Source organism: Salvia splendens, chromosome 4 (assembly GCF_004379255.2).
Source record: "Salvia splendens isolate huo1 chromosome 4, SspV2, whole genome shotgun sequence".
NCBI lineage: Eukaryota > Viridiplantae > Streptophyta > Magnoliopsida > Lamiales > Lamiaceae > Salvia > Salvia splendens.
In genome coordinates, this window is record NC_056035.1 from 24140264 (window position 1) to 24167124 (window position 26861).

At 43.6% G+C, this 26861-nt stretch overlaps 2 protein-coding genes across 2 annotated transcripts; both read right to left on the reverse strand.

Annotated features, from left to right (window-relative positions):
• Positions 1-10728: 10728 nt before the first annotated feature.
• Positions 10729-13094, reverse strand: LOC121800863. Its single transcript, XM_042200354.1, has 4 exons — positions 13088-13094; positions 12626-12951; positions 12484-12553; positions 10729-10762 (listed from the first exon to the last, which is right to left on the reverse strand). Exons 1-4 carry the CDS (start codon positions 13092-13094, stop codon positions 10758-10760), a joined length of 408 nt encoding a protein of 135 aa, XP_042056288.1. The 3' UTR covers positions 10729-10757.
• Positions 13095-20550: 7456 nt separating this feature from the next.
• Positions 20551-23234, reverse strand: LOC121800864. The gene is made up of 4 exons (XM_042200355.1): positions 23204-23234; positions 22416-22744; positions 22274-22343; positions 20551-20584 (listed from the first exon to the last, which is right to left on the reverse strand). The coding sequence occupies exons 1-4, from the start codon at positions 23232-23234 to the stop codon at positions 20580-20582; spliced, it is 435 nt and encodes a 144-aa protein (XP_042056289.1). The 3' UTR covers positions 20551-20579.
• Positions 23235-26861: the final 3627 nt, after the last annotated feature.

A 26861-nucleotide genomic window follows, 5' to 3' on the forward strand; every position in this document is an offset into this window, starting at 1 on the left:
TAAGTGTGAGGTGGAGCAGAAAATCAGTTATACATACCAAAAACAAATAAAAATAAAATTGTTTTGAAACTTGAAATGAGTAGAGATCGGGGGGTTGTGCTTAAAGCTTCCTTGGAGGTTGACCGGGAGATGTTGAGGGTTGTCGGGAGGATGATGGGTGCCGAGACGGAGGAGAGCTTGTAGAGGGAGGTGGCGGTTGGCTGGCAGGGGTTTGTTGGCGGATCGCCTCCAGAATCCTAGCTTGAGCAACCAGCTGGGCATGAGAGTTTTCCACCAGCTGTGTAAGCATTTGCTCTATGCGGAGCCTCCATTCATTTTTAGTCCGTGCAGCCTCCTCTGGCTCTGTCATGGGGATCATCTCCAGCCTTCGTCTCTGCTGCCTCTCAGGGCTTGCCGGACGATCGGTCGTCCTCCTCTCTTCCTCGCGCCTGGTCTCCTGCTGCTCCATCTGCTTCTCCTGCATAGCCTTTACGTAGAAGCGAAGCTTCCCGCCGGGTACCCGTTCAAGTACCTGTATTCTTACAAAGAATTCCAGGTTAAATCATTCGGGCTTAGGGCAACGGCTGGGACGCCCTACGTCCATGTGGAGCACCAGGGTCCAATTCCGCCTTAAGTAGGCTCCAAGCAGGTGGCAGACATTGAGGTGGCAGGCAGGGCGAGTGGCAATCTGATTCATCGAGTAGGCCAGCCAGTAGCCAAGGTACACCCTCCTCTACTCCTTCATGCTCCACATAAAGTAGAGCTCGACCAGAGTAATGATCGCCAATGTATTGGCTTGGCCAAGGAGATTGCAGGTAAGGTAGACCTGGGCAAGGCGGAGGCCGGATCAGCAATATGAGTTCCTTTGGACTCAGAGGCTTTAAAGTTGGGGGCACATCCGTTGCACACGGCCTGCGAGACGGCTTGTTGATCAAACTCCGGCTTCCTCTGAGGAAGGCCAATGTCGCGCCCGAACCATTCTCCACTAGAGACATGGACTTTTGTATAGAGTCCTATCCTCACAGAAAACTCGTTCAGGCTCATCGTCTGCTCACACCCAAACACCCGGAAGGAGACGCTCCTGGCCTCCAAGTTTGTGCTTTCGGTAAACCGGAACGTCGTGAAAAATTATTTTGCCAGGTCCTTGGGCACGAAGGTATCCTCGATCTCCAACAGCCATTCAAAACCAATCTCAGTAATATACTGGGTAAATCTCTCCTCTACCCGGATAGTTTCCAGGGCTGGCTGGTGGAGTTTTTTACCCTCTGGTGGACCTCCTCTAGTGGGCGTCACCCTCTGGCTGGCTGGTAAATCTCTCCTTCAGCCTCTTCGTGGGCGTCACCCTCTGGTGGACCTCCTCAGCCCATTTGGGGTTTCCAAATTCCAGCATCCGGTGGAGGAGGTCCATGGTTAACACCACAGTTTGTCTGGAATAGTCGATGGTTGGGGGCGTGGAATGTCCGGGCCCATCGGAGCTCTCTCCCCTCTGTATCACTGCCCTCTTCTCCTTCTTGTGGAGGGGCAGGTTGGTTTGTATCAGAAATCTCAATGCCCCGGGTTGCGGGGCGCATCCTCTTTGGAGGAGGAAGAACAGTCTCCTTCCCTTTTCTCTTTCTTTCAACCTTCTGACGGCTGTCCTCAAGTGCCTCGGCCTCTCCGGCCTCTTGGCTTATCGCCCCAATGGCTCCTTGGTTTTCCGGCTCCTCCGGCTCATCCAACAACCTCCGCACTGCACGGGGCCTCTCCACCTGCTCCTCCTCCGCCCTTTGCATGCTGGCCACCCCGGCCTCCACCTCCTTTATCAGCGTGTTGATCTCCATTCTGCGCGTCCGGCGGCGCAGCGAATCCTCCTCCATATCCGGGACCGACTCATCCTCTGCCTGAGGAATGAAGGTCCATTTTGCCCCCCTTTTTTGTAGTATTTCGCTGGGGGGAGGCAGAAGGTCCTCCGTAGAATCGTCATCAATGTGCATCAATGTATTCTCGACCCTTGCCGATTGAGTGATCTCAGCTGGTCGTGGCGGCTTATAGAAATCCATAATTGCCCTTTCAATGGCTTGATCATCCATTTCCCCAGTCATCGTTGCATCGAACCATTCAGCTGCTTCCTTTGTATGTTGTTCATTTTCAATGGAATCAGTGGGCGGTCTTTTGAAAAGCTCATTTCCTAGATACCATTGCTCTCAAGGCCTAATAGTATCCACCGATTGTATGCTCTCACTGTCCTGCGGCTTTCTCACAACTCTATCAATGTCGAATGTAAACTGTTCTCCATTAAAAACCAGATTCATCGTCCCATGGCAGACGTCTATGACTGTGCTGGCTGTAGATAGGAAAAGCCTTCCCAAAAGGACTCCGGTAAACTCCTCCGCTCCTGACTCTGTCATCTTCATGACGAAGAAGTCGGCGGGGTACTTGAATTTGTTGACCTTGATGATTTCATCTTCCAGAATTCCCTCTGGGTGAATGCAAGACCCGTCTGCTAGCTGTATCATCATACCGGTTTTGACGAGCTTAGCTTCTCCCAGATTTTCATATATAGAATACGGCATGATATTGATGGAAGCCCTTAGGTCGCACATTGTGTGCTCCATTCGAATGTTTCTAATGGAAATTGGGAGTGTAAACACCCCGGGGTCAGTCTTCTTCGGTGGAAGATTACTTGGTTGGATTACCACAGCTACACTTTCTGCTTCGACCATCCTCCCTTTCTCAGTGACTTGTTCAAGGGTACTAGACTCTCCTTCTTTTGCGACTTGATCAAAGGCAATGGACCCAGGGCCTTCTTCATGATTGGGCCCGTTTGTGGGTGCTGGAGAACTCGCAGATGGGTTTTGATAAACTTGTTCTGATTTTAGAAATACTGCATTGACATTCTCTCGCTCAGGTGGTGGCTGTACCGTAGCCGGAATTTTTCCTTCATTTCCCCTCAACTCGCCCAGTGACATGGTGACCTGAGATAGCTGCTTTGTAAGCATATCTAGTGCAACCCTCTGTTCTCTCGGGCCTCTTGTATTTCTTGCATTGCATCGTGGGGCTGATGTGGGATCATTACATCTCATGGACCTTCATTTTGTTGTATGTTATACCTCTGATTAAAACGACCTCCTCCATGGCCTTGTTGATAGTAGCCGGAAGGTCCATAATGTGCTGGCTGGTTCTGGGAAAAATGATTCTGTTGGTTTCCTCTTTGGTATGGTGGGACATAATTTACCACTTGATTATTTGGTTGTCTTCCCTGGCTGCTTGACTGAGGGCCTTGGTGTTGGTACCTCCAATTTCTGTCCTGTTGTTGGCTTGACCAGTTGGGCTGTCCTCCACTGGACCAGTTTCCTTGGGGTCCATTTGACCAACCTGCCTGACTTCCCTGCATTCTTTCCACTCCAGTATTTGGTCTATCCTGGATCTGAGCAGGCCAGTTGGGCTGCCCTTTAGAAGGTTGCATCTGCTGTGTCGATGGCTGTGGTGGCTGGCTTTGATTCTGGTCAATCCATCGAAACTTTGGGTGATCTCTCCATGGGGCGTCTCTTTGCTTTCCCTGGATCCAGTTGTCATTTGCGTTCCAGTGGCCAACGGCATTTACTTGGGGTAGCGGCTCTACCTCAGGGGGGGGAATTCACAATAGTAGTAGTGATGTTCTTCTGGCGAAAGCGGTGGCGGCGCATACTGCGTCTCTTTCGGTGCAGCTGGTGGAGGCGGTCTGGCTTTCTCCACTGCCTCAAGCAGCTTCTTCTCCATCTGCTCAAATCGAGCCTCCAACTTTTCATTATTGCGTGCCTCGGCTGCGTGCACCTCACCCCTTCTGTACAGGCCACGGGACGTCTCGTACGAGCGTTTGGCCTCGATAAGCCTTTCCAGGATGTTTTTGGCTTGGCTGAATGGGGTCTTTGAGAAATCCCCTTGGGCGGCGAGGTTTAGATCATTCTTGCTATCACTGTCAGTCCACCATAGAAGATCGAATAGATCTCCCGCTCCCCCAGCTTGTGGTTGGGGCATGCTTGAAGCAGCCCTTGGAATCTATCCCAATACTGGCCGAGGGGCTCATCGTACTCCTGTCTGGCTTCTGTAATCTCCCACTTGAGGGCACTCGTTTTTTACGTTGGAAAGAAGCGATCAAGGAATATCATTCGGAACTCGGCCCAAGTTTTGATGGACCCTTCTGGCAGTCTCGACAACCATACTCCAGCATCACCCTTCAAGACGAAGGGGATGGCCATCAGCCTATAGTCCTCAGACGTAGATCCAGCTGGTACAGGATGGATATCATAGTATCGGCAAAACTCCTCCGAGAAGGCGTACAGACATTCTTTTGAAAGGCCGTAAAAATGGGACAAAACGGCCAGTACTCCTGACTTGATCACGATAGTCCGCATACCAGGAGTAACGGTGATGGCGTGTGTGGGCTCCTTCTCGTCATGAGCGTGCAGAGAGCCAATTCCTGAGTCGTCGGCGACGAGGGCCATCTCTGCTTCTGCTTGTTCAAGTGGTGGTGGTTTAGTTTGCGCTTTCTGCTCTCCTTCTTCTTTGCTGGTCAGTTGATCAGCGGCTACTGCTGCTGCTAGCGTGGCTCTTTAACGAGTGGTAACTACGCCGGCTTCCTGGACTCTCCAACGCGGGTTAGTTTCTCTGTATAAAAAGGGATGATTCCAGTGTCCACCGCGTTGGTACCTTCTCATCAATAGAAGAAAAAAAAACAAATGAGAAAAGAAGGAAACAAAATTATATACAATTATGCGCTACACACAAACATAAAATAACACCATGTTTCCCCGGCAATGGCACCATTTTAGCGGGCCTAACGATCGCGGCTGTTTTCTCTTGATTCACGTTATATGGAAGAGATAACTGAACCGGATAGATCAGTTAGCAAATGTCGTTTCCACTTGATCAAGTAGATCTCGTGTAACGCCCCACTTTTCGAACCCTAATTTTCGAACCCTAAGACGATTTCATTTATATCTTTGATTGCCGCAATTAAATGACGAATTGTTATGTATCTGATTTGGTGACCTAATTATGATTTGACCGAGTCAAATTCGTCGATTTATGACGTGACTTTAATTAATTGATGCGGAATGAAATATATATTGCAGTAATATATATATATATATATATATATATATATTTTTTGGGGAGTGAGATTTAAATAGGATCATCAATAATTACCTTGCCCTTTTATTGAGAAATTTCGACCACTCTTAATTGTTGGAGAGGAATTTTATTTTCTTGGATTTAATTATTTGCTTGGGATAATTATCCAATTAAATCCAAAGCCTAACTACCTTATTTCTTCATGAGAAAATCGACTCCTATTGTTGTACTAAGGGAGATTTCGAAATCTTCCAAATTTTGTGGGAGGGAGGAATTATTTATTATTTATTTGGATCCCTTATTTAGTTCTTTTCATGAATGAATTGGAATATCCTAGCAAATCTTACCTTACTTTATTTTATTAAGGATTTGGAAATTTTTTCTTGTGGGAGGGCCAAATTCCTTATAATGTGGGAGGATTTTTATTAATTTTTCTGCTCCGTATTATTTTATTCTGTTCCGTGAAAATACCAAATTAAATCAAAGGCTAATTAAATAGCTAAGATTTTTGAAAATTCCTCCTTATTTCCTCCCTCAAATTCACGTCAATCATCTCCCTCAAATCCCCTCAAATCTTTATTTAATTTATTCTCCCAAATCTTCAAATTAATTGTGGGATATTTTATTTTCAACTCTATAAATAGAGACTAAACTAAAACCTAAACCCTAGCCACCCAATCCCACATGCCTACACTCTCTCTCACACGCCCATTCTCTCTTCCCCACTCCTCCCACACTTGTTCTTCTACTCTACTCAAGATCCTTTCGATTCGCCAAGAGTTTGTTGAAGAATCAAGAGTTATATTCGTTTCTACCGATTGTTTCATTCAAGAAAGGTACAATCAAACCTCTATTTTTCATTCCTCTCCATCTAAACATTCTTTTGACTCCCTCATGCATATAGTGAGTGTAGGGATTTCAAATCTAAGGATTTAATCGGTGGGAATTTGTATTTGTATGGGTGTATGCGTTTTGAATGAAATTGTATGAAAATTTAATGAATCATTGGTGAATGATGTATGATTATATGAAAACATGAGTGTGAGGACTCTTTTAAGCATGTTTATGTGTTAAAACCATGAAAAGGTTGTGTTTGAATGAATGGGGATAAAACCCTAATTCGAATTTTTATGCATTGAAAACTGTGGATTCGGACAGTAGATTCCGACACGTTTTTGACCAACCAAATGAACTCCTTTTTATTCGACTCTTTTTTCTGAGTAAACTTCATGATGTCTTCTGTGTTTTGAGTGAATTTCAACTCATTTGGACAAAAGATGAATTTGTGGTGAATTTTTAAAGTTGACTGTGCAATTCTGCCGGAAAATATTTTCTCGACCTGTAGGTTATATTTTCGATTTTACCCACCTAAAAAGGTTATTTTGACATGAATTTTTAACTGGAAGTTATTTGATGAGTCTACTGCATTGTGGTAAAATTTTAGCCCCAACGGAAGTCGGGTGAGTTTTTAATAATTTTTATAAAATGGTTGCGCAGTGCTGCCAGATTTCTATCTTTACAAAAACAACTATGTTGTTATAAGTGATATACATGATTTATATATGTGATGGCGTGACGTGTTATTCAAAGATGGGGAAAAAGGGAAACGTTGGGGACATGCATGATTTTGAGTCGGTATTTGAGACTGATTGTGATACACATAATGTAAAGGTGATAACTCGCGCTCTCAGCGTGACAGCAAGGGAAAGGAAATACTTGAAATCTAAGCAGTCGAGGTGGGCTTTCTTTTAAATAAGGACGATGTCCTAAGTATTTTACCGATGAGAATGAAATTGTGTTTATCATGCCTTGTTTGGTTTTAACGTGCCTATCTGATGTGGCTTTTGCCACTATTATTTAAATCGAATTCGGGTCCTCGTAGAGCCGCAAACTCTACTTGGATTAGTGTACACCAATGGTAGACTGTGTGTCAGCGTACGGGTTGGCCGGTCTAGTGACCTGGTTTGCGGCCGCATTCCTTGTCATGTATGTGCGGATATGGCTAACGTCTATGGGAAAATGACTGATCAGTCAACTTTTTACAATGGGAAATGATTTTGAGTGCCTCGGGCCTTTCTAGAGCTCAACCCCGATGGTTACTTACGTATGTCATGATAGATAAATAATAATTTTTATGAAAATATTTTCGGCATAAGTCCACTGAGTATCTTTATAGTACTCAGCCCTGCATGTGTTTTCCTTACGTGCAGGTTGAGCGGTGGCGAGAGGTTGGTGGTGTTGAGCAAGTAAATTGAAGAATTAAATGTTTATCTTTGAATTATGGGTGTCGTTGTGTCTTCACACATGACGTCACTCCTTCTCTTGGTCGTTTTCCGCTGCAATATTTCTTTTACTTATTAGTTGTTGGGCCGAACTTAAATTTGTCCGGTTATTATTTTCTTGTGATTCTGTTGGATAATGTCAAACTCTTAATCGTTTCCTTTGAGTATTAATTGACGGCCCAACTCATTATTTAAACCCGAGTCCCCTTCTTGTTTTATACTCAATTGTTCATTTGGTATGTCGGTCAAACCTCCTTGATGAAACCCTAGCCTATTTTCCTTGTTATATTTAAGTCCGTTTAAGTCGCGATCGCCGCATTTATTATACCCTAGAAGGGCGGTCGTGAAAGTTTGGTATCAGAGCCTCAGTTCTTTCCGCTCTGGACCCAAGAGTCTTGTTGAGTCAAAATCTATTCATGTGTAAATTGACTAGTTGATAATTGTCGAAGGCTCAACACCATGACTCGTCCCCGCCCAACCACGAAGAATGAGGTAATAAGTATCTTGATTAATATTGATCTGAAATTGTGAAATGTTGTAAATTGCGATGGGAATATTACTCTTGTGAGAATGAAGATATTTCTATGGGAATCGAAGCTAATATGACGTCTTTGAAAATTTGCTTGGAAGTGTGGGATGATGAAAATACATGGATATGAAATTGCTTAATACGACTATGCCAAAAATGATGAATATTGTTGTGCACACCCCGATTGGGAAAATCGGCCAATATGTGATTGGACTTCTATGAGTTTGGATAGATGAAATTCTAAATGATTGATATTACATGAATTGTGAAACGTGAAGTATGAGTGTGATTACTTGATTATACTATGAAACAACACCTGTGGGAAATAAGTAAATACTATGGCTTTTGGAAAATGTTGTGAAGATATGAACCGGGAGACACTATGAGATTATACAATTGCTTTTGTTTAACAGTGAGGCATGATGGCATTGAATGTGCTGGATATTGAAGTATGATTGTGAACTTGTATTGGTTGATGTTGAGATTTGCTATTACGTCCACGAAACTGCAAAATTTACTTGAAGAAAATACATGTTGCTTCCATGAACGACAAAATTTTATGCCTAGGCAGTTGAAATTTCATGACCATGAAATTGTGAGTGATACGCGTGTAGTTGCGAGTTGTGTTTGTGATACAGATGAGCATGAAGATTTATGAAATGCGATTCCATGGATGATTGATTGACTGAGTGTTGCTATTCACATATATTAATGTACGATGTTTGTTATTCTATGGAACACCAAATGACTTATACGAATAAATGTGTTGATTGTGCAATATATGGATGACGTATATGTGGTGAAAATTCATGACCACTATTAAAGTGAAATGTGGTACTTTTGAACTTTGTTGCGAACGTAGGAGTCATATGAAGCTTGAGTTAGGTATTGATCAAATATACGTTGAAGTACGAGACTTCAAGCTATGCTTGAAATTATAGAGTGCCTAAGAGGCAGGCCAGACTGAACGTGCTAGAACTTAGTTGTAAGTTGACAACTGCAATATCACTTTCCTGAGTGATAAAACCAACGAAAATATATATTTCGAACTTTGGTATATCCTCACAATGGCGAGATCATACCTAAGATTTAATAATACTATGCAGTCTTGCATACCATGCCAAAGTGGCGATGCGACACAAGTACGACGACGTTTACGACACTTTAAGACCACGTGTGCAATGGCAATGCATTTCGAAAACTACGTGGCATGGCAAGAAGACTCTGAAGATGCGACCATCAAAAATAGTTATTAATTTCGACGATATGATGAATCTCAACTCGGAATCCATGATTTCATAGAACGATGTTACCATGTTCAGGCTCGCGAAAATGTGCGAGGGAGTGCGACCCTCGTTGCTAGAATGAACGTTTTATTTTCAACAGTACTTACTTGGATTCTAAGTTCCTTTCGAGACGTTTTGAATAAACATGAGACCTTGCCTATTTAAACACCTTGGTTGACTCCCAATTTACAAGTAATGTCCATTATTTTTTTTCCCTATATCGAGTCATGACTCACTTGTCTCGAAAGTTTGTGTTTGCCTTTGTAACGTTGGATAGCTTGATTGAGTAGTCTCCCTTGATTCATCATTCATAAGTACAATATTTTGACCTTATGAACTTCCGTCATTGAACTTCATTCCTAAGGTTGTTTGCTTATGATCTTCAGTATGATCACACCTCCAGACATGTTTTCTTCAAAGAATGGAATATTATTCTTGGACTACTGGTTCACCTCTTTATTTTGTAACCATGTATGTGACAAGTTCTTTCTTGTAGAAGTGAAATTCTTTTTAGCTCGGTTTCACTACATATATAGTTTCATACTCAATGATTTTTCTTTCTGCAACACCAAGTTAAGGCTATCCTGTTCTCTTCTTCCTTAACGGGTTGATCGTGTTAAATTTCTGAAAAGTTCCATTCACTTTGAGTTGTCTTTAACAAACCCGTGAACCTATTGATGTGATTTCATCTTTTCCAATAACATGATGTTGTTAAACCATCATTTGTACTACTTCATGACATTTGTCCATGTTTCTAAATCCTGCAGCGACTGATTATTTTAGGCCTTGACATGTTTGAACGATATCCTTCATTGCTGTCCGAAATTTTGCAAATTGTGATCTAGCAGTCGGCTATGGAATTTGAGAATTTTTGCAGTTTCATCCTGTTTCCATGACCTATCTCATGTTCTTCAAAGCTCTCATCAGAAGTAAATTCTCAAAGCTCTATGGGTTTTATTTGATACCTCTAAACCATTTAATTCTCAGAATGGACGGGTTGAGTCCAATTAAACTCAATCATTGCATTGTTGTTCTTGTTTCTTGGTTAATTTTGGAGCCTTCCCGACTAAAGACATCCTTAGCAATGTTGCAACAATTTGAAATCTGTTCATATCCAAGTAAGACTGTTGGGTCAAATTTCGAATCCTTGATACTAGACGGTAGGGAAATGCAGTAGTTGACTCGGATATACACAAGGAATAAGTTTCTATAGTCAGACATGCTCAAAAATGACACACCAACCATGTCACGACCGCCCTTTAGGGTTAATAAATACGGGCGATCGTGATTAAAAGAATTAAATAGAAGACAAGAAGAATTAGGGTTTCAACACAAGTTGGACCAACAATTAATATCCAAATAAATAAGCAAGAGTTTAATATTATCCAACGAGAAATTCAGAATATCCATTACCCTAACAATTAAAGTTGTCGGCCCAAATAAATCATAATTTAAACGACACGTCACAGCGGAAACGACCAAGAGAAAGAGTGACGTCATGTGTGACGACACAACGACACTCAAGGTTCAAAGACATCAATATTATCTTTAAATTTCATTTGCTCAACACCACCACATCCTCGTCGCCGCTCAACCTGCACATAGGGAAAACACATGCAGGGCTGAGTATTTTAAGAATACCCAGGGGCTAATGCCGAAAACATTTGCAATAAAAGTAATTTATCATGCCATTCACAAGTAACCATCGGGGTTTAGCTTTAGAAATACCCGAGGCACTTAAAATCTTTTCCCATTGTAAAATTCGACTGATCAGTCATTTTCCCATAGACGTTCGCCATATCTGCCAATACATGACTTGGAATGTGGCCACAGACCAAGCCACTAGACCGGCCAGCCCGTAGCTAGCACACGATCTACCATGGGTGTACACTAGTCCAGGTAGGGTTTGCGGCCCCACGTGGACCCGAATTCGATTTATATAACAGTGGCACATAGCCACATCAGATAGGCACGTAAAAATCAAATCACGGCATGATAAATTCAGTTCATTTCCATCGATAACAAAAAATATTTAGGACGTTGTCCTTATTTAAAAGAAAGCCCACCTCGAGTGCTTAATTTGAAATTACGTTCTTTCCCTTGCGATCACGATTCCCTTGCGATGATTCACCTTTAACAATTTATATAATAGATAAATCAACACATTGTTTCAAACAAATAACTAAAAAAAAAATGCATGCATCCTAAGCAAGTCTTTTATCTCGATTTATCTCGGTTTTCGATTGTTCGACGGCCGCTTACGCTCCCAATTTCCACCGTTGGCTCCTCGTATTTTCCCTCTTGAAATCGAATTACAATTCAAAAATTACCTAAGCGCATAAATTAATCAACGGAATATTTTCCCTCGCAAAACTATTTATTTCAAGACTTGGGGTAAATTATTCGTGCGTCTATTTATTTTGAGAATTTATTATTTAATCCCCAAAATTAATTTAATTAACAATCCAAAGATTTATTTAATTATCGGCCCTAAAGACTTATTTAAAAGCTCAACTTAATTTTTCCCACATCATATCTCCAATTAAAAAAATGAAAGCCACAAACAAAATTAATTGGAGCCCAACTAACCAAATCCTACCATTCAATTTTATTAAGCCCAATTCCTTAAATAAAGCAAAGGCCCAATTTTGTTAAATCAAGGCCCAAAACATTTAAATCCCACAACCCATCTTCCTCATCTCACACACTCTCTCTCCTCTCACCCTCTTCTTTCTTCTTCTCTCGACGGAATCGGGAGTTCTAAAATCCCCGTCGCCGTCGTCCGATTCGCCGTCGCCTTCCACCGTCGCCGACCGCTGCTCGACGGAATCACGTCGCTGCTGCCCGTTATCGCTGCGGCTGCCGTCGTCCGGTCCAGCAGGGAGATGCCGTCGCCGCCCGTCGTCGCTGCTCCAGCCGTCGCTGCTCGTCGCCGGAGTCCGCCGCTGCTGTCACGACGGTCCTGCTGCCTCGCCGTCCAGCCCTCGCCAGCCACTGCGGTCGTCGCTCCCGGCGTTCTGTCGTCGCACCTCCGTCGGAAGGGCGACGCCACTACTGTCAGCGACACGTCCATCGATCGATTCCGCCACCCGTTGCTCCTATTTACCCCGAAACAGACCCGACGCCTCCGACACTAACCCGACTCTCCCCACAAGTTAAGTTCTCGGATCTGAATTCCAGTTCTTTAAAGGTTCAATCTTTTATCCAGTTTTCGTTGATTCAATCGTTTAGGAGGTGATTTACAGATTAATAAATGGTAGAGTTTGATGTCAGAATGCAGCAGTTTCAAAACGAATTTGGTTGGAGGGGTGTATACCTTCAACAATTTGTGACGGGTAAGCTGTAAATGATAGAGGTTGTGGCTTCTCTCTTCCTTTCCCTCGTTTCTGCCAGAAAAGAGTTTCATGTGTCAACAGAGAGTTTAATTTGGAAGAGGATGATAGATTTTCTTTTGTTACCTTCGTGGATGAGTTTTCAGAATTTGCAATGCTTTGAAAAGGATGGTTCTTGATTCTCTGTTCGGTCCTATTCAAAAATTTCATGAGTTCGACGAGTAGATTTAGAAGCAAAACGTGTACAGGGATGGAGTTTGCAAGATTACCTTGAATAGGAATTTGAGGAGAAATCTTGTGTTGCTGCAGAGATGGGAGGAACGAATGGTATGGTGCAGCAACTGTTATAGAGGAGTGGAAGGTTTGATTAAGAGGTTGGAGAGATTTGGGGAGAGATTCATGAGATAGAGGGGGCAGTTTAGACGTGTGTTGAGGGGGGGTGGTTCGATTTACTTGAATTTATTTGGTATTTTATTTGCAGATTACGGAGGAAGAATATCTTTCACGGAGCAGGAAAAATCTGCAGGATCTTTATTTAGCAACCGAATTAATATCAAGGAGGATCTTTAATTAAATTAGTTAATTCACGGTCCATTGTATTCTATTTTAATTTGTGCAGTCCATAATTTATTTATCTCGGACTGGACTTTTATATTATTTATTGATTTATCGGATCCAACACGGAATTGAGTCCAATAATTATTTCTCACGGACAAGAATTATTTAAATTCGCATAATATTTTATTTCACAACTTCTAATCCAACAACAATTAATTCACCAATTAATTGCCGACAATTAATTCACGGACTTTGCAAAAATAATAGCATAAAAAGAAGTACTTTAGGGTTCACAAACTAGGTTTAGAAAAACGGGGCGTTACATCCTACCAACCTTAGCAGAAATTTCGTCCCGAAATTTGTTACCCTCAAGTAAAGAGTTCTGGATATAACTCCATCATTTTATCCTCATTCTCCCACGTGGCTTCTTCATGCCCATGATTTTCCCATAGTACTTTCACACAAGCGACATTTTTATTTCTCACAATTTGGATCTTTCGGTCCAAAATAGATTGGGGTCTCTCTTCGTAACTTAAGTACGGATTCAACGCGACTTCCTCAAAACGGATCACGTGCTTCGGGTCGAACACGTATTTTCGTAACTGTGACACATGAAAAACGTTGTGAACATTTCCAAGGTTTGGTGGTAGCGCCAATCGGTATGCAACGGGGCCCACTCCTTCAAAAATTTCATAAGGCCCAATAAATCGCGGCTTCAGTTTGCCCTTGACGCCGAATCGTGTTATCCCTTTTGATGGGGATACTTTCAGGAAAACTTTGTCGCCAGCTTGGAATTGTAAATCAGTGCGTCGGACATCCGCGTATGATTTTTGTCTGTCTTGAGCTTCTTTTATCCTTTCCCGAATTTGCCGCACGATTCCCACCATCTCTTCAACTGCATCAGGTCCAAGTATTCTTCTTTCGCCAACTTCATCCCAGTAGAGCGGTGATCTACACTTTCTTCCATATAATGCCTCATACGGCGCCATGTTTATCGTTGCCTGGAAGCTATTGTTGTAGGCGAACTCGATCAATGGTAGTGCTGCCTCCCAACTTCCTCCTCGGTCGAGTACCACGGCTCTCAGCATATCTTCGAGAGTTTGGATCGTTCTTTCGGACTGTCCATCGGTTTGAGGGTGAAACGCTGTGCTGAAGTTCAATTTGGTTCCAAGCTCCTTCTGTAGGCTTATCCAAAATCTTGAGGTGAATTTCGGGTCACGGTCGGACGTGATAGTCACTGGGACTCCATGCAATCGAACTATCTCCCTTATGTAAATTTGAGCCAGTTTATTGGACCCATAGCTTGTAAGAATTGGTATGAAATGCGCACTCTTGGTAAGTCGATCTGTAATTACCCAAATGGCGGTGTTCCCCCTTAGAGTCCTTGGCAAACTTGTCACGAAATCCATGGCGATGTGCTCCCATTTCCACTCGGGGATCTCTAGTGGCTGCAACTTCCCATACGGTCGTTGATGTAAAATCTTCACTTGCTGACAGACTAAACATCTCTCGACGAATGACGCTATGTCCCTCTTCATACCATTCCACCAAAAGGACTTCTTCAGATCTTGATACATTTTCGTACTTCCTGGGTGGGCAGTGTAAGGAGTTTCATGCGCTTCACTCATAACCTCGTTTTTGAGCCCCTCGTTATCCGGCATGCATAATCTTCCTTCGAAAGTAAGGGCATTGTCACCTTCTTCACTAAAGTTCCCAGACTCGCCAGTTCTCACTTCAATACGAATTTCCTCCAATTTCGCATCCATCCGTTGTGCTTCAATAATCCTCGACCTTAGATCAGGTTCAACAGCTAGAGTGGCGATTCGTGCTTTCACTGTTTCAGGCGCCCTCACCACTTCCAAACGCATCTTGCTGAATTCGCGAATCAAGCTCTCTTCTTTGGTGATAAAAGTAGCCAGCTGGGAATGGTCCTTCCGGCTCAATGCATCTGCTACTACATTCGCTTTGCCGGGGTGATAATTGATGCCACAATCGTAGTCTTTCACCAACTCGAGCCATCTTCGTTGCCGCATGTTCAAATCTTTCTGCTCGAAGAAGTACTTCAAGCTTTTGTGATCCGTGAAGATCTCACATCGGACTCCGTAGAGATGATGTCTCCAAATCTTTAAAGCGTGTACTACCGCTGCTAGCTCCAAGTCGTGGGTTGGATAGTTCAACTCGTGTGGCCTCAATTGTCGTGACGCGTAAGCAATCACCTTGTTGTTTTGCATCAATACACATCCAAGTCCCACCTTCGATGCATCAGTGTATACTACGTAGTTCACTCCAGGCTCTGGCACCGCTAGAATCGGTGCACTAGTTAGCTTTTCCTTCAACAGTTGGAAACTTGCCTCACACTCTGGGGTCCAATTGACCTTTACCCCCTTCTTGAGTTGTTGGGTCATGGGTCTCGCTATCTTCGAGAATCCCTCTATAAACCTTCGGTAGTATCCTGCCATGCCTAGGAAACTCCAAATCTCGTTTGGTGTCGAGGGTGCTTTCCATTGTTGTACCGCTTCAACCTTGGCGGGGTCCACTCGGATTCCCTCTGCTGACACAATGTGACCAAGGAAGTTCACTTCCTTGAGCCAAAACTCGCACTTGCTGAATTTAGCATACAACTTCTCACTTCTCAACGTCTCCAAAGCGATTCGCAGGTGCTCCTCGTGTTCCTTCTCATTCCTCGAGTAGATGAGTACATCATCTATGAATACCAAAACGAATTTATCCAAGTAGGGGTGGAATACTCGGTTCATCAGATCCATGAATACGGCAGGTGCATTCGTCAGTCCAAACGGCATTACCACGAACTCATAGTGACCATATCTTGTGCGAAAAGCAGTCTTCGGTATGTCCTCTCTTCGGACCCTCAATTGATGGTATCCGGACCTCAAGTCCATCTTTGAGAACACACCAGCTCCCCGAAGTTGATCGAATAAGTCATCTATTCTCGGCACTGGATATTTGTTCTTGAGAGTCATCTTGTTCAATTCTCTATAATCGATGCACATTCTTATTGATCCATCCTTCTTCTTCACAAAAAGCACAGGCGCGCCCCACGGTGAAACACTGGGTCTAATAAAACCCAAGTCCATGAGTTCTTGTAGTTGTATCTTGAGTTCTTCCAACTCCTTTGGCGCCATTCGATATGGGGCCTTGGATACTGGTGCCGACCCTGGCTCTAGGTCAATTGTGAACTCCAATTGTCGATCTGGTGGTGGGCCAGGCAACGCTTCAGGAAAGACGTCGGGAAATTCTCGTACCACAGCAACATCCTCCACTTTCCTTTCCTCCTTCTCATCTCCTTGTAGATAGACTAGATAGGCAGAACGCCCTTTCCTCATCATCTTTGTGGCTTGAAGTGCGGAGATGATAGATGTGCTTCTGTTCATCGTGATCCCATGGTACACGATTGGTTCCTTTCCAGGGGCTTGTAATGTTATTTGTCTCTCCTTACATCGGATGGTAGCAAAATTCGCAGCCAACCAATCCATTCCTAAGATTACATCGATATCTTTCATGACCATAACTTGTAAGTTGTGCGCGACTAGCCTAAGTTCTCCCATGGAAATTTCTATGTTCGAGCATGTTCGAGAAATCTCTATTACCCCTCCCACTGGTGAGGTCACCATCATCTTATGTTCAGATTTAGCAACTGGCAAACTTAATGTGTCCACACATAGTTCTGATATGAAAGAATGCGATGCACCCGTATCAAATAACACAACAATAGGTGTACCGAGGAGTTTGCCCATATCTGCCAAATTCCCGTTCTCATGACTCCCTTGTTCATTCTTGGGTTGTTTATAACTCAGCGCATACGCTCTGGCCTGGGAGGGAAGTCTTGGACGGTGAGGTTGTTGTTGTCGCGGAGGTTGATCTCGATTCATCCTCGGTGGTGCTGGTGGTGCCCTGGACTGCGGACGAAATCCCTGATTGCTCTGCCTTGAACTCATGCCCACGTTCTTGCTCGGACACTCTCTAGAAAAGTGGCCATTTCCACCACAGTTGAAACACTTGGTGGTATTCAGCATTCTGCACTCTCCGTGATGGTACTTGGAGCACACATTACATTGCGGTGGTCTAGGTCGGAAGTCGCTCCTCTGGCCAGAGAAATTCTGTTTACCTCCATACTGCGGTCGGCTTTGAGTCGGCTGGTACCTCTTGCTTTCATAGTGGGTCCTGTTCCCATCCCACTTTCTCTTCTCCCGGGAATGATGTGGTGGAGGTAAAGCCAGCGTAGTATTCTCCGTCATTCTCTCCTTGGGCATAGCTGCCTCAACGTCTAGTGCAAGGGTCAGTGCTTCTGCATATGTAAGTCTCCCACGGCTAGCTAATGCCATTCTTATCTCATGTCTCAACCCCTCACGAAACTTCTCGGCCAGTTTCTCGTCTGTGTCAACCTGATCCGGCGCATACTGGGTCATATCGCAGAGTGTTCGATCGTACTCAGTCACTGACATGCGCCCTTGAGTTAAGTTGTAAAACTCAGCCGCCTTCGCCTTTCGATAGCTCTTTGGCACGTACTTGTTATATATTGCCTCCTTGAAATTCTCCCAGGTCATTCCATCCACTTGATCTCGTGGCGTGGTCTTCATCTTGGTATCCCACCAGAAGTCAGCTGACCCAGTCAACTGATAGGTCACACAAGCCATTCGCTCGGCATCGTTGCACATCAGAATTGTAAAAATGCGCTCCAATGCGCGTATCCAACTCTCAGCCTTTTCCGGCTCTCCCATTCCATCGAAGACAGGTGGTTTCTGTTTCAAGAACAACTTCACAATTTCTCGGTCCACTTGAGGTGGAGGTGGTGGTGGTGGAGGTTGCGGGGTTGGTTGTGCCACACTCTCGACTTCCGTCGCCTGAGGTGTAGGCGCCCGGTTCGCATTCCTTATATTGCGTCTTGGCGGCATTCTGATTCATTACCAAACAAACGGGTTATTATCACACTTTACTCAAATCTATCAATAGTCATGTTGCATAGTTGGGAAGATCATGTAATATTTCGCAAGTAGGGGTCAAGGGACAATTGTACAACAAGACAAAAGATAGTTGTGTCATGGACAGAATAGGACCATTGGATCATGACGTGGCAAATATCCGCACAACAGGATAGCAAAAGACATTTGCACAATAGAATAACGAGAAACAATTTGCATCATGACTAGCAAAGATGTTCGCACAATAGAATTGCGAAAGACATTTGTACGATAGACTAAAGAGAAACAATTGCATCATGGCTAACAAAGATGTTCGCACAACAGGATTGCGAAAGACATTTGTACGATAGATTAAAGAGGAACAATTGCATCATGAATTAGCAAAAGATATTCGCACAACGGAACAACAAAAGAAACGTTTTCACGATAGAATAAAGAGAACAATTGTTTCAGGGATTAACAAAAGATGTTTGCACAATGGGATAACAAAGGACGTTTGCACCGCAGAACAACAAGGACGATTACATAGTAGGATATCAAGAACAATTGCACAATAGGTTATCAAAAGATAATGGCCCAACAGGGTAGCAAAAGTAGAAATTTCCATAATAAAACGTTGCCTCCAAGAGGTCTTAGTATCAATCATAACTAAAGAATGAAGAGCCAAAAACGTGGAAATAAAATGAATAATAGTCTAGCAAAACAATATGATATCAAAACATGAGTGAAACAAAACAATCTATCACATGACTATTGTTCCTAAATCTCTCCCTCCTCATTCTCCTCTTCAGTTCCACCACTAATCTCCATATCCGGATTTTCCTCTTCCTAAGGCGTTCCTCCTCTTCTTCCTCGTCCTCTTCTTCAACGCGTACTGGTGAAGGGATCGTCGCGATTAGTTCCTCGACCTCCCTTTCTATTCTTGAAGGGGCCGAGGTACGCATCCCGAGCCTTGTCCTTTTTGGCACGCGCGAGACATGCGGCTCACTATCAGATCGAAACTTCCTTGCGTGTGCTTGCTCCGGCGAATAAATCTGTGGTGGTGGAGAACGTGGTGGTCCGTCAGCTGCCCTTATTAAGGCCGGGAACAGTATTTCCAGAAGACCAGGCAAGTCCCCACGCGGTGCGTATTCGGGTAGGCTATACCACGTAAACGATTCCGCCGCCTGAGCGACCCACTGGCTCCAAGTGGACGGTAGGGTATGAATAAGCTTTGTAATCCCAGCATGGTGGGTGGCTCCCCCGAACGCATAAGCGTCCATCCATAAATCCCAAAATTCAGCTACGTAACTCATGAGATCGCTCTTTCCATCCCATTCGTGCTCTCGGTACCTCTCGACGGGAAGGTTCCTATTCCTGGCATAACGATTTCGCATTTGGGCAAAGTACGATCCGGCCATCTACATAGAAGGAAACCTCAACATCAAGTCAAAGATAGAAAAGAATATGAAAGATATATGGCTCAAAATGATGCTGAGAGTAATAAGGAGATTCATATGGATGTGTATAAGATAGGGGTATGATGGTTGTATCACTCCAAGAACAAACTCATGCTCTCAAGGTAAATGGTTCGCACTTTTGTATATCATCGTATTGTAGTATATCGACTTCTGTTTCGCAAAGGCTACTCGCCTCGTAATTCGTACCTCTACGTTTATTTTTGTCGTGAAGTTATTTATTATGTATTCTATAGGTACATATGGTTACACGCAAGTAATTCATCGTCATAGGCATTGCCTCTCATATTCTATATCTTTGTGCCAACCAAAATTAACATGTATTCTACGCGACGTTTCATATCTCCCAAGACCATGTAAATCCCACCATATATTGATAAAATAATAATTGGCCAAGCAATCATAAAAGTTCGACAACCTTCGCATACTTTTTCCATCACAACGATACAATTTCTCATGCTTGACAATATTCATCATATTATGCTTCACAATCAAATAAGAGCAATCCTATTCCACATTTTTTTTAAGTATGTAAAATTTTCAAAATCATCGTATCGACTTCAATCTCCAAAATCATTTTCTTTTTGCCACTTTCGACATTCAATAGTCCAATCCCATAGTCAACAAAATACCTTTACCTCTTTCTTCGCGGTTGGGCGTGACGAGTCGTGGTGTTGAGCATTCAATATTTATACTTTAGTCAATTAATACAAAGATAGATTTTGACTCAAAAGACTCTTGGGTCCAGAGCGGAAAGAACTGAGGCTTTGATACCAAACTGTCACGACCGCCCTTTAGGGTTAATAAATACGGGCGATCGTGATTAAAAGAATTAAATAGAAGACAAGAAGAATTAGGGTTTCAACACAAGTTGGACCAACAATTAATATCCAAATAAATAAGCAAGAGTTTAATATTATCCAACGAGAAATTCAGAATATCCATTACCCTAACAATTAAAGTTGTCGGCCCAAATAAATCATAATTTAAACGACACGTCACAGCGGAAACGACCAAGAGAAAGAGTGACGTCATGTGTGACGACACAACGACACTCAAGGTTCAAAGACATCAATATTATCTTTAAATTTCATTTGCTCAACACCACCACATCCTCGTCGCCGCTCAACCTGCACATAGGGAAAACACATGCAGGGCTGAGTATTTTAAGAATACCCAGGGGCTAATGCCGAAAACATTTGCAATAAAAGTAATTTATCATGCCATTCACAAGTAACCATCGGGGTTTAGCTTTAGAAATACCCGAGGCACTTAAAATCTTTTCCCATTGTAAAATTCGACTGATCAGTCATTTTCCCATAGACGTTCGCCATATCTGCCAATACATGACTTGGAATGTGGCCACAGACCAAGCCACTAGACCGGCCAGCCCGTAGCTAGCACACGATCTACCATGGGTGTACACTAGTCCAGGTAGGGTTTGCGGCCCCACGTGGACCCGAATTCGATTTATATAACAGTGGCACATAGCCACATCAGATAGGCACGTAAAAATCAAATCACGGCATGATAAATTCAGTTCATTTCCATCGATAACAAAAAATATTTAGGACGTTGTCCTTATTTAAAAGAAAGCCCACCTCGAGTGCTTAATTTGAAATTACGTTCTTTCCCTTGCGATGATTCACCTTTAACAATTTATATAATAGATAAATCAACACATTGTTTCAAACAAATAACTAAAAAAAAATGCATGCATCCTAAGCAAGTCTTTTATCTCGATTTATCTCGGTTTTCGATTGTTCGACGGCCGCTTACGCTCCCAATTTCCACCGTTGGCTCCTCGTATTTTCCCTCTTGAAATCGAATTACAATTCAAAAATTACCTAAGCGCATAAATTAATCAACGGAATATTTTCCCTCGCAAAACTATTTATTTCAAGACTTGGGGTAAATTATTCGTGCGTCTATTTATTTTGAGAATTTATTATTTAATCCCCAAAATTAATTTAATTAACAATCCAAAGATTTATTTAATTATCGGCCCTAAAGACTTATTTAAAAGCTCAACTTAATTTTTCCCACATCATATCTCCAATTAAAAAAATGAAAGCCACAAACAAAATTAATTGGAGCCCAACTAACCAAATCCTACCATTCAATTTTATTAAGCCCAATTCCTTAAATAAAGCAAAGGCCCAATTTTGTTAAATCAAGGCCCAAAACATTTAAATCCCACAACCCATCTTCCTCATCTCACACACTCTCTCTCCTCTCACCCTCTTCTTTCTTCTTCTCTCGACGGAATCGGGAGTTCTAAAATCCCCGTCGCCGTCGTCCGATTCGCCGTCGCCTTCCACCGTCGCCGACCGCTGCTCGACGGAATCACGTCGCTGCTGCCCGTTATCGCTGCGGCTGCCGTCGTCCGGTCCAGCAGGGAGATGCCGTCGCCGCCCGTCGTCGCTGCTCGTCGCCGGAGTCCGCCGCTGCTGTCACGACGGTCCTGCTGCCTCGCCGTCCAGCCCTCGCCAGCCACTGCGGTCGTCGCTCCCGGCGTTCTGTCGTCGCACCTCCGTCGGAAGGGCGACGCCACTACTGTCAGCGACACGTCCATCGATCGATTCCGCCACCCGTTGCTCCTATTTACCCCGAAACAGACCCGACGCCTCCGACACTAACCCGACTCTCCCCACAAGTTAAGTTCTCGGATCTGAATTCCAGTTCTTTAAAGGTTCAATCTTTTATCCAGTTTTCGTTGATTCAATCGTTTAGGAGGTGATTTACAGATTAATAAATGGTAGAGTTTGATGTCAGAATGCAGCAGTTTCAAAACGAATTTTGTTGGAGGGGGTGTATACCTTCAACAATTTGTGACGGGTAAGCTGTAAATGATAGAGGTTGTGGCTTCTCTCTTCCTTTCCCTCGTTTCTGCCAGAAAAGAGTTTCATGTGTCAACAGAGAGTTTAATTTGGAAGAGGATGATAGATTTTCTTTTGTTACCTTCGTGGATGAGTTTTCAGAATTTGCAATGCTTTGAAAAGGATGGTTCTTGATTCTCTGTTCGGTCCTATTCAAAAATTTCATGAGTTCGACGAGTAGATTTAGAAGCAAAACGTGTACAGGGATGGAGTTTGCAAGATTACCTTGAATAGGAATTTGAGGAGAAATCTTGTGTTGCTGCAGAGATGGGAGGAACGAATGGTATGGTGCAGCAACTGTTATAGAGGAGTGGAAGGTTTGATTAAGAGGTTGGAGAGATTTGGGGAGAGATTCATGAGATAGAGGGGGCAGTTTAGACGTGTGTTGAGGGGGGGGGGGTGGTTCGATTTCTTTTTTTTTCTTATTTCTGATTTACTTGAATTTATTTGGTATTTTATTTGCAGATTACGGAGGAAGAATATCTTTCACGGAGGAGGAAAAATCTGCAGGATCTTTATTTAGCAACCGAATTAATACCAAGGAGGATCTTTAATTAAATTAGTTAATTCACGGTCCATTGTATTCTATTTTAATTTGTGCAGTCCATAATTTATTTATCTCGGACTGGACTTTTATATTATTTATTGATTTATCGGATCCAACACGGAATTGAGTCCAATAATTATTTCTCACGGACAGGAATTATTTAAATTCGCATAATATTTTATTTCACAACTTCTAATCCAACAACAATTAATTCACCAATTAATTGCCGACAATTAATTCACGGACTTCGCAAAAATAATAGGCATAAAAAGAAGTACTTTAGGGTTCACAAACTAGGTTTAGAAAAACGGGGCGTTACAAACCAGAAGCGTCGACATAACCGACGAGATACATATATGAGTGAACGATCGATCGAACGATAAGCGAATAATGAATATGAGAAGATGTATTTACGGTCACCATCGTGCGAGGAAATTGTAGAGGGAGTACAAGCCCCATCATAGAGTTTATTGCACAAAATAAATATCGTCAACAAGAGAGAACATATGAAAGGTGACGAGAAAGAGCCACGGGACGACTAGACGATTGAGAAAAGAAATGTGTGATAATACCATGAATATTAGAAAATTGTGTGGGAGTTGGAAGACAAAACGAGGAGAGTTAATAGAAAATTTCATGGGAGAACCGGCCAAGGCCGAATCATGGATACGCGCACTGGAGTGAATTTTCGCAATCCTAGGATGCAATGATCGAGAATGGTTAAGTTGTGTGAACTACCAACTGACCGACGCTGCCGACTTCTGGTGGGACACCAAGATGAAGACAATGCCCCGAGACCAAGCAGAAGGAATGACTTGGGAAGGCTTCAAGGTGAAAGTGTATAGCAAGTACGTGCCGAAGAGCTATCGGAAGGCGAAGGCGTCTGAATTTTACAATCTGACCCAAGGATGTATGACCGTGCACTCAACAGCATGACACGATATGCACCTGATCAAGTCGATACAGACGAGAAGTTGTCTGATAAGTTCCGCGAGGGACTAAGGCACGAGATAAAGATGTCATTAGCGAGCAGTGGGAGACTTCCCTACGCGGAAGCACTGGCTCTAGCACTGGATATTGAGGCAGCGATGCCTAAGGAGAGAGCTAAGGAAATCACTATCTCGTCATCACACCACTCCTGGGATAAATGGAAGTGGGATGATTCTAGGATTCCATACGACGGAAAATGGTACCAGTCGAGTCAGTATCGATCTCAACACGGAGAGGAGATGGAGGAAAGGAAAGTGGAAGACGTCGCTGTTGTACGAGGATTTCCAGATGTTTTTCCGAAGTGTTACCTGGACCGCACCTGGACCGCCGCTAGATCGACAAGGGTGTTTACGATCGACCTCGAACCAGGAGCCGCACCTGTGTCTAAAGCACCGTATCGAATGGCGCCTAAAGAGTGGGAGGAACTCAAGATACAACTTCAAGAGCTCATGGACCTAGGATTCGTTAGGCCTAGTGTCTCACCGTGTGGCACACCGATGCTTTTCGTCAAGAAAAAGGATGGGTCGATGAGAATGTGTATAGACTATAGAGAGTTGAACAAATTGATTCTCAAGAATGAGTATCCACTGCCGAGGATAGATGACCTGTTTGACCAACTTTGAGGGGCCGGTGTGTTCTCAAAGATGGACTTAAGGTCCGGATACCATCAGTTAAGAGTCTGAGGAGAAGATGTACCAAAGACGGCCTTTCGTACGAGATATGGCCACTATGTGTTTGTTGTGATGCCGTTTGGGTTGACTAATGCACCTGCAGTATTCATGGACTTGATGAATCGAGTGTTCCACCCATACTTGGATAAATTTGTCTTGATCTTCATAGATGACGTACTCGTCTACTCGAAGAATGAGAAAGAGCACGAGGAACATCTACGAATCACCTTGGAGACGTTGAGGACCGAGAAGCTATACGCTAAATTCAGCAAGTGTGAGTTTTGGCTAAACGAAGTCAATTTTCTCGGTCACATTGTGTTGGCAGAAGGAATCCGAGTGGATCCCGCCAAGGTTGAGGCGGTACAACAATGGAAGTCACCTTCGACACCAAACGAGATTCGGAGTTTCCTGGGTTTGGCAGGATATTACCGAAGGTTTATAGAAGGATTCTCCAAGATAGCGAGGCTAATGACCCAACAACTCAATAAGGGGGTAAAAGTCAATTGGACCCCGGAGTGTGAGACAAGTTTTCAACTTTTGAAGGAGAAACTGACCACTGCACCAATCTTAGCTGTGCCAGAGCCTGGAATGAGCTATGTGGTCTACATGGACGCTTCGAAGGTGGGACTTGGATGTGTGTTGATGCAGAACAACAAAGTGATCGCGTAAATGTCTCGACAATTGAGACCTCACAAGTTGAACTACCCAACCCACGACTTGGAGCTAGCAGCAGTAGTGCATGCCCTAAAGATTTTGAGACATCATCTCTACGGAGTTCGATGTGAGATCTTTACGGACCACAAAAACCTGAAATATTTCTTTGAGCAAAAGGATTTAAACATGTGACAACGAAGGTGACTCGAATTGGTGAAGGACTACGATTGTGGCATCAATTACCACCCCGGCAAGGCAAATGTAGTGGCAGATGCCTTGAGCCGGAAGGGTCATTCCCAACTGGCCACTTTTCTCACCAACAAAAAAAGCCTGGTCCGCGAGTTTAGTAAGATGCGTTTGGAGGTAGTGAGAGCACCTGAAACGGTGGAAGCGCGAATCGCCACTTTAGTTGTTGAACCTGATCTAAGGTCGAGAATTGTTGAAGCACAACAGATGGATGCGAAATTAGAGGAAATACGTGAAGAGGTGCGAACCGGCAAATCTGGAAACTTTAGTGAAGAAGGTGACAACGCTCTTACCTTCAAAGGAAGACTATGCATGCCGAACAACGAGGAGCTCAAAAACGAAGTGATGAGCGAAGCACATGAGACTTCTTACACCGCCCACCCAGGAAGTACGAAGATGTACCAAGACTTAAAGAAGTCCTTTTGGTGGAATAGTATGAAGAGGGATATAGCGGCCTTCGTGGAGCGCTGCTTAGCCTGCCAACAGGTGAAGGCTCTACATCAACCACCGTACGGGAAGTTGCAACCACTAGAAATTCCCGAGTGGAAATGGGAGCACATCGCCATGGATTTTGTGATAGCATTGCCCAAAACGAAAATAGGGAATACTGCCATATGGGTAATTATAGACCGACTCACCAAGTATTCGCATTTCATACCGATCCCCGTAACGCATGGATCGAGCAAGCTAGCTCGGATCTACATAAAGGAAATAGTGCGACTACATGGAGTCTCAGTGACAATCACGTCCGACAGTGACCCGAAATTCACTTCAAGATTTTGGATCAGCCTACAATGTGAGCTAGGCACTAGACTGAACTTCAGCACAGCATTCCACCCGCAGACGGATGGGCAATCCGAAAGAACGATCCAAACCCTCGAGGATATGTTAAGAGCCGTGGTGTTAGATCGAGGAGGAAGTTGGGAGTCCGCACTACCACTAATTGAATTCGCCTACAACAACAGTTTCCAGGCAATGATAAACATGGCGCCGTATGAAGCATTGTACGGGAGAAAGTGTAGATCACCACTCTACTGGGATGAAGTTGGTGATAGAAGGGTACTCGGGCTCGATGCAGTCGAAGAAATGGTTGGAATCGTTCGATAAATTCGTGCGGATGCACGACGAACCGACTTACAATTTCAAGCGGGCGACAAGGTCTTTCTCAAGGTATCCTCGTCGAAAGGGATAACGCGCTTTGGTGTCAAGGGAAAATTGAAACCGTGATTTATTGGGCCTTATGAAATCCTCGAAGGAGTGGGTCCTGTTGCATACCGTTTGGCGCTACCCCAAGCCTTGGGAACGTGCACAACGTCTTTCATGTGTCGCAATTGCGGAAATACGTGTTTGACCCAAAGCACGTGATTCACTACCAAGAAGTCGCGTTGAACCCGGACTTGAGCTATGAGGAGAGACCCCA

Excerpts from the sequence above, each read along its gene's own strand:
- LOC121800863 (XM_042200354.1), bottom strand. Across the intron at positions 12,554-12,625 it reads CTGAAAACTCATCCACGAAG|AAACGAGGGAAAGGAAGAGA; the intron begins GTAACAAAAGAA and ends CTTTTCTGGCAG.
- LOC121800864 (XM_042200355.1), bottom strand. The coding sequence starts at position 23,234 with ATGTATCTCGTCGGTTATGTCGACGCTTCTG. Across the intron at positions 22,745-23,203 it reads CGGTTATGTCGACGCTTCTG|AAATCGAACCACCCCCCCCC; the intron begins GTTTGTAACGCC and ends AGAAAAAAAAAG. Across the intron at positions 22,344-22,415 it reads CTGAAAACTCATCCACGAAG|AAACGAGGGAAAGGAAGAGA; the intron begins GTAACAAAAGAA and ends CTTTTCTGGCAG.